General features: G+C 37.6%; 2 protein-coding genes across 2 annotated transcripts; both read right to left on the bottom strand.

The window, feature by feature from the left end:
* Positions 1-3,435: 3,435 nt before the first annotated feature.
* On the bottom strand, positions 3,436-4,820 carry LOC126630168 (uncharacterized). The gene is made up of 3 exons (XM_050300293.1): positions 4,746-4,820; positions 3,633-4,083; positions 3,436-3,569 (listed from the first exon to the last, which is right to left on the bottom strand). The coding sequence occupies exons 1-3, from the start codon at positions 4,818-4,820 to the stop codon at positions 3,436-3,438; spliced, it is 660 nt and encodes a 219-aa protein (XP_050156250.1).
* A 1,533-nt stretch (positions 4,821-6,353) lies between these two features.
* On the bottom strand, positions 6,354-7,285 carry LOC126630167 (uncharacterized). The gene is made up of 2 exons (XM_050300292.1): positions 7,057-7,285; positions 6,354-6,907 (listed from the first exon to the last, which is right to left on the bottom strand). Exons 1-2 carry the CDS (start codon positions 7,283-7,285, stop codon positions 6,354-6,356), a joined length of 783 nt encoding a protein of 260 aa, XP_050156249.1.
* Positions 7,286-7,817: the final 532 nt, after the last annotated feature.

The raw sequence follows: 7,817 nt of genomic DNA, 5'->3' as shown, positions 1-7,817 counted from the left end.
CATCTCAATCAGCTTTAGGCTAAACCAACAAGGTCGTTTGAGCTACCATCCAACTAATAGTCCTAAAACCTACAAATCATCACAGCCATATATGTCCGAACCTTTAGGAATAATGAGCAACCACCTTGACTATAAAGTGTAAATGAATATCAGATAATATGGGCATACATACACTGATAGTAAGGTCGTATGTAAATAACAACTCTTTCATACACAATAAATAAAGGATCGATGATTCTCCAAAACAATGTCAGGGTAGATTTCTAAAGGGAAATTAAAAAAAAAAAAAAAAAAAAAAAAAAAAGCATAACATGCGAAGAAAACGAACTTTAGGAGCCCCTCATTCTCACCTCTCTGTTGGCACTTTCCAGGAGGTAATAAACTATTTAATCTGTAAACATAAAATTTACTGAAAATGTTACTTTACTTCTTTCAAATTTAATTTTTTATTTTTTTACATAAAACCCACAATATTCTATTTTTCTAATAAAAAGTTGATATGAACTACAATAATAAATTTAAAACTACCTAATAAATATACATACCATTCAATTTCTACAAAATAAAGAAATTTAAAGCTACTTAATAAATATATATACCATTCAACTTGATGGGATACGCATTCTACGAAATTAGTTTCAATAATCCAACCGTCAAACTTGTTTGCATATACTTGGAGATCGCATAGGCCGAAAATTGCAAAAAAATAAACATTCAGAGAGTAAGTAATGGGACAGAACTTTTCAACGGTTATAAACGAGCCACACTCCTTGAACCCATATGAATACAATGAACAAATTCAATCTTCAATTTAAAATATTTACACTAGTAGATACCACAAAATCTTATGTTGTACTTAATGAAAGTATAAATAAACTCCAAGTGTTAGTGAATCTGTTGTTTTGATGGGATACACATTCTATGAAAACTACTTTAAATGATCTGATGCGAAAATAAAGTAACACACAAATTAAACCCTCTTGTTGACAATTGCAGTATGGATAAGTAGGGATCGTTCTGGACCGGGGATTAGGAAGGATTGCTAATCTACTCTAAAGTGACTCAAAAACTCAAAAACAAACTTAAAAACACTTAACTAGACTCTAATGACTCAAAACAAACTCAAAAGACTCAAAACAGCTTAAAACAACTAAATAGACTCAAAGTAGACACCAGGAATGACTTTGGACGAAAATTGATTTTAACTTGACTCAAAACACTTAAAAACACAAACTAAGACAGATTCTAACTAATTTGACACACTAAAGTAAAGGGGATTGGGTTTTGGATGAATTTAAAGTAAAACTAGTAACTAAAGACTTAAGACAGATTTTGGACGAATTTGGGAAAAAGTATGGGTGATTGGCTAGCTAGAGGGTCATTCTCCACACATGACACACTTGCATACATAATGATTTCTAGCTGCTTTTCAATAAACCATGAACCTCAAAACCCCAGATTAATTAGGTACGCTTAAATTAACCCTCAGATTATCCTTAAATCATTGAATTGGACGGATAACGCATCGGCAATCCAAATTATTCTTCAAAAGTTCCCTACATGAACAGCATAATAGAGATACAATTAAAGATCATGAAGATTTATGAAAATCATAAGCATTGACAAAGCATTCGTAACTATGATGAGCATGATACTCCTACTAGGAATCCACTTAACACGATTGTGACTAGCAACCTTCACTACTTATGAATATAAGTTCATAACGATTAGGTGAAACTCCCTTATATTCTAGCATCAAATTCATGCATGCAAACTAAGTATCCATCCTTAATCCACAAACAAGAATAAGTTTTGAATCAAATGGTTAAGTAAATTGCATTCACAATTTATAGAATCACAACTGGAAGTAATCAATTCATATTGCAAGTATATTCATGGCTTTGAATTTCCCCCTAGCTAAAACGAGTTTAGCTCCTCATGTTCGCAAAACAAAGATACATAAATTTAATCATTGAAAACAAAAGATTGAAAACACCTAGAAACGTTCCAGCAATCCAACTTGAATGGCAAGCACGTCCAAAGGTCCTCCTTCTTCTCTTTGTTGCGGCATAAGGGTTGGGTGAAGGTTTGAGTGGTGGTTTGTATGGGAGAATAGCTGAAAGTATGTATGGTGGTGAATGGGTGTGTTGATGGCTGTGGCAAAGGTGTTTCTGAGTGTATTTGTGATGTTGAATGGTAGATAGTATCCCCCTCCCCCAAAGCTACAACAAGGACTTAAATCTCTCCAATGTATGTCAAAACCCTAGGTAATTAAGGCTAGGGTGCGGCAGACATAAGGAAGAAAGGGAAAGAAAGTTTTTATTAATGTTTTAGGATTTATTACTCTAAATCTATTAGGAAAGGCTAAGTCAAAGTCAAAATCCAAAGGGAAATAGAAATAGGGTGCGGCAAAGGACTTAGGAAAAGGGAAAGAAACCTAAAAAGAAAGGGAAAGTGGTTTATGGCAGAAAATAGGAAAGGGGATGGACTCCTTTGTGCGGCAAGGAAGAGGAATGGTCTAGGGTGGTGTGGCAAGGACTCAAGGGTTTCTAGGAGTCTTTGTTGAGTGTCCTAATGTAACTTGGAGCCTTCTTTGTTGCCGGAACTTAGGGATTTTTAAGGATTAGGATAGTCAAAACCAAAGTAGGAAACCTTGGCTAACATTCCTTCTTTTAGTAGGAATCCTCATTCTTCTAGGAATCCTTCTTTAACCAGGAATCCTTGCATCTTTAGGTCTTCAATTTCGTCCTTCCCTTTTGCTCCAAGCATATGCTATTCATTCCATGCCCAAAACTGCTCCAAAAGGCTCCAAAATGCACTTCTTTGCCTCATTAACCCTTTGTACCTACAAACACACGAAAATGGCTTGAAATACTAAATTAACTAAGAAATAACAACATAAATGCACAAGAACAAGCTAACTAAGTCGCATAAATATGCTCCTATCAAATTCCCCCACACTTAGCTTTTGCTAGCCCTCGAGCAAAACAAAACAAACAAAACAAACAAAACATAACCCAGACCTTCCAACACTTGCCTCAGGGATTTCCAATGAAACATGACATGCCAAAGATCACTACTCCCACAGATTTTAGTCATCCTTACCCTTGAGCACACACTTAATGATAGTCACCACTTACTAGCTCGCATTTAATCAATTAAAACACATTTTGAATGTAGTGACATGCCTTAGAGAATTCCCTCAATTCCTCACCGGATATACTCTCTATTTTCACACAGACTTTCTAACTACACTCCCTATACTAGGTATATGTGAGAAGATTGATGTAAACATGAAAACTAGTACTCACATATGCTTTTAAACAAAGAAGGCAATTTCTGGAATTATTAATGCATGTATATAAATATGATCTCATGAATGAAATGCTACTACTTAGAAGTGAGAACCAGGGATTCCATATGCTTATACCAACTTCAAACTTCATTGGAGCCCATGGCATGGAGGGGGATGTCCTCCACAACATGCTCCTCAAACAGGTCGTAATAAGGCTTCAAACGGTGCCCATTCACTTTGAATTCTTGGCTGGTCTTGAAAATTTGGATTTGGACTGCACCATAGGGAAAGAAATTAGTAATAACAAACCGTCCAATCCATTTAGAACGTAACTTACCGGGAAACAACCGAAGGCGGGAATTAAAAAGTAACACTTTCTGCCCTATGGAGAATGTCTTGCTACGAATCATCTTGTCATGTAATGCTTTGGTATTTTCTTTATAAATTCGAGCATTCTCATAAGCCTCGTGTCTAATCTCTTCAAGTTCATTCAATTGAAGCGTCCTATGAATTCCAGCCACATCTATGTCCATGTTGAATGTTTTGACAGCCCAATGCCTCTTGTGCTCTAATTCTACGAGAAGATGGCATGGTTTGCCATAGATGAGCCGAAATGGGGACATGACAATGGATGTCTTGTAGGCCGTACGATACGCCCACAGTGCATCATCCAAATGCAAGCTCCGATCTTTCCTCGTTGGTCCCACAGTCTTATCCAAAATCTGCTTGATTTCCCTATTCGAAACCTCGGCTTGGCCACTTATTTGGGGATGATAAGGTGTTGCAACCTTAGGTGTGACATTATATTTCTTAAGTAGCGCCTCGATGGTTCAATTGCAAAAATGAGACCCTCTATCACTTATGAGAACTCTTGGCATTCCAAACCTTGCAAATATGTTAGTTTTAATGAAATGTGCAACCACCTCAGAATCATTAGTACGGGTGGCTTTTGCTTCCACCCATTTTGACACATAATCCACAACAAGCAAAATATAAAGGAAACCATGTGAGGAAGGAAAATGACCCATAAAATCAATGCCCCAAACATAAAAAATTTCAACAACAAGAATGGAGGTTTGCGTCATTTGGTCTCTTTAACCTATACTTCCTGTTCTTTGGCAACGATCACAGGACATACAAAAAGTCTAGCATCCTTAAAGATATTAGGCCAATAAAATCCACATTCTAAAACCTTGTGTGATGTGCGTTGTGTGCCAAAATGACCACCGCATGCATATGTGTGACAAAAGGTTAAGATTGAATGAAATTCGGACTCATGCACGCACCTACGCACAATCTGATTAGGGTAAAATTTCCACAAATATGGGTCATCCCAAACATAAAACCGTGCATCATGTGTAAGTTTATCACGTTGGTGCTTGTTTAGGTTGCTTGGAACTTGTTTAGACACCAAATAATTCACCAAATCAGCATACCAAGGTTCACTTACCTCAATGGACAGCAATTGCTCATCAGGGAATGTGTCTTGGATAGGCACGACATTGGCATCCTCTTCATGTACCATTTAGCTCAAATGGTCAGCCACCACGCTTTCACTTCCTTTCTTGTCCCTAATTTCAATATTGAACTCTTGGAGAAGAAGCATCCAACGAATGAGCCTTGGTTTAGCTTTTTTCTTTGTAAGCAAATACTTCAAAGCTACATGACTAGTGAAAACAACAACTTTAGTGCCAATTAAATAAGAAGGAAACTTATCTAATGCAAACACAACAGCAAAAAGTTCTTTTTCAGTGGTGGAGTAATTCAATTGGGCATCATTCAAGGTTCGGGATGCATAATAGATGACATGTGGCTGCTTGTTATTCTTTTGGCCTAAAACAGCTCCAATTGCATAATCTGATGCATCACACATTAGCTCAAAAAGAAGGCTCCAATCTAGTGGAATGATGATGGGGGCCGAAGTAAGCATGTTCTTGAGGTGTTTTAAGGCCTTTTCACATTCCTCATTGAACTCAAATGCCACTTTTTTTTGGAAGAGACGGCATAGGGACTGTGCAATCTTTGAAAAATCCTTGATAAATCACCTATAGAATCCTGCATGACTAAGAAAAGAACGAACCTCTCTCACCGAAGTAGAAGAGGGTAAGTAGTGTACAATATCTATTTTTGACTTATCAACCTCAATTCCTTTTTCAAAGATTATGTGACCTAAAACTATGCCTTGTTTCACCATAAAGTGACATTTCTCTCAATTTTAATCAAGGTTAGTTTCAATGCATCTTTTCAATATTAAGGTCAGATTATCCAAGCAATCATCAAATGACTTACCAAACACACTAAAATCATCCATAAAGACCTCAATGATCTTTTCAACATAATCTAAAAATATACTTACCATTCATCTTTGGAATGTGGCTGGTGCATTACATAAACCAAATGGCATGCGATGTTAAGCAAAGGTACCAAAGGGACACGTGAAAGTGGTATTTTCTTGATCCTCCGGGGCCATTACAATCTAATTATAACTAGAATAACCATCAAGAAAACAATAAAATGCATAACCAGCTAACCTTTCAAGCATTTGGTCAATGAACGACGAAGGGAAGTGATCCTTTCTTGTGGTGGCGTTGAGCTTCCTATAATCAATGCAAACTTGCCAATCGGTTTGAATACGTGTAGGCACAAGCTCATTCTCTTCATTCTTCACCACAGTGACTCCAGACTTCTTTAGAACCACTTGGACCGGCGAAACCCATTGACTATCAGAGATTGGATAGATTACTCCACAATCAAGTAGCTTGATTATCTCATTTTTCACAACTTCCATCATTAGAGGGTTGAGTCGGCGTTGAGCTTCCTGTGATGGTTTAGCTCCTTCCTCCAAGAGTATACGATGCATGCAAGTTGTAGGACTTATACCCTTGATGTCGGCCAAGGTTCACCCAATGGCTGTTTTGTATTCATTCAACACTCTCACCAACTTTTCTTCCTCTTGTGCCGTGAGTGTGGAAGACACTATGACATGCAAAGTCTCTTGTTCTCCTAAGAAGACATACTTCAAATGGCTTGGTAATGGTTTAAGTTCAAAGGAAGGTGGCTACAGAACTGAGGGTAACATCTTATTAGTAGAAACTGAACTTGAAATTGGGAGCAAAAGCTTATCATTTTGTAGTGGCAATGACTCTAGGGTAGCCACCATCTCAATCACATCTTCACTAGGGTGCACGACATGGGAGTTGTCATGCATGTCGTGGGTAGGCATTGCTGCATTACCTTGGTTTTTAAATCCCATCCCCTTTGTAATGACCATTTCAAGTGCATCTTCATTCAATTGTTCAAGATATCCCTGGGCCAATGAATCAATTACATCAATAGAAAAACAAGAATGATCATCACTAGGATACTTTATAGTTTCAGAAAGATTGAAATCAATAACTTCCCCATAAAATTCCATGGATAACATCATTTTGAACACATCTATCTTGGTACAGGCTGTTTTCATGAATGGCCTTCTAAGTAGAATCGGCAATGAAGAAGCATGGGCTGAATCTTCCATCTCGAGCACATAAAAATCAGCCAGAAAGATTACGTGATTAACCTGCACTAAAACATCCTTTAAAACTCTTTTTGGATAAGCATTAGATTGATCGGCTAATTGAATAATCACACCATCATTTTTTAGCTCACCTAAGTTCATAAAGCATAAATTGAATAGGGCATGACATTTATTGATGCACCTAAGTCTAACATGGCATGTTCAAAGCGAGTATTACCAATAGCACAAGGAATTGTAAAACTACCTGGATCTTTGCATTTCGGGGGCAGTTTACGTTGCAAGATGGCTGAAACATTCTCACCTACCTTTACCACCTCTTTGTTCGAAATCTTCTTTCTTGTTGTGCAAAGTTCTTTCAAGAATTTGGCATACTTAGGGACTTGTTTGATTGCATCCAAGAGTGGGATATTGACTTGAACCCTTCTAAATGTCTCAAGAATGTCTTTGTAACCTTCTTCCTTCTTTGTTTGCATGAATCTATGAGGGAAGGGTACATTGGGTGGAATAGGGTTAGAATTAATTGAAATTGGACCTGCCTTACCTGTGGTGGATGGATTGGATGGATTAGGGAGTATATGAGGCTGCGGTAAGGGTGCTTCCTTCCTTGCCGTGGGCTTGTCTTGCTCATCCTCCTCGAATTGCAACCTCTCATCCTATTTTTGTGCTGATTTGGATGTTTGTGGATCAGTTCTTACCTCTTTTCCACTTCTTAACATGATTGCTTTGGCAGATTCAAAGCCTCATTTTGGATTAAGAATAGTGGAGCTAGGTAGTTTTCATTCTTCTCTAAACTGCCCCATAAACTCTGAAATATGCCTAATTTGCTTCTTGACTTCATTAATCTCTTTGGCTTGATTTTGTTGGCCCTGCGTTAATGAAGTTAGTAACTTAAGAAGTGTATCATTATCCAAAGACGTACCTGAGTTGGTTTAGGCAGATTGTGATGAAGGTTGTGGTGGTGTGTATGGCCTTGGAAACATCCCAGGGGGTGGTTGTCGAAATCCT

Source organism: Malus sylvestris, chromosome 7, assembly GCF_916048215.2.
Source record: "Malus sylvestris chromosome 7, drMalSylv7.2, whole genome shotgun sequence".
Lineage (NCBI taxonomy): Eukaryota > Viridiplantae > Streptophyta > Magnoliopsida > Rosales > Rosaceae > Malus > Malus sylvestris.
This window is presented reverse-complemented; position numbering and strand designations above follow the sequence as displayed.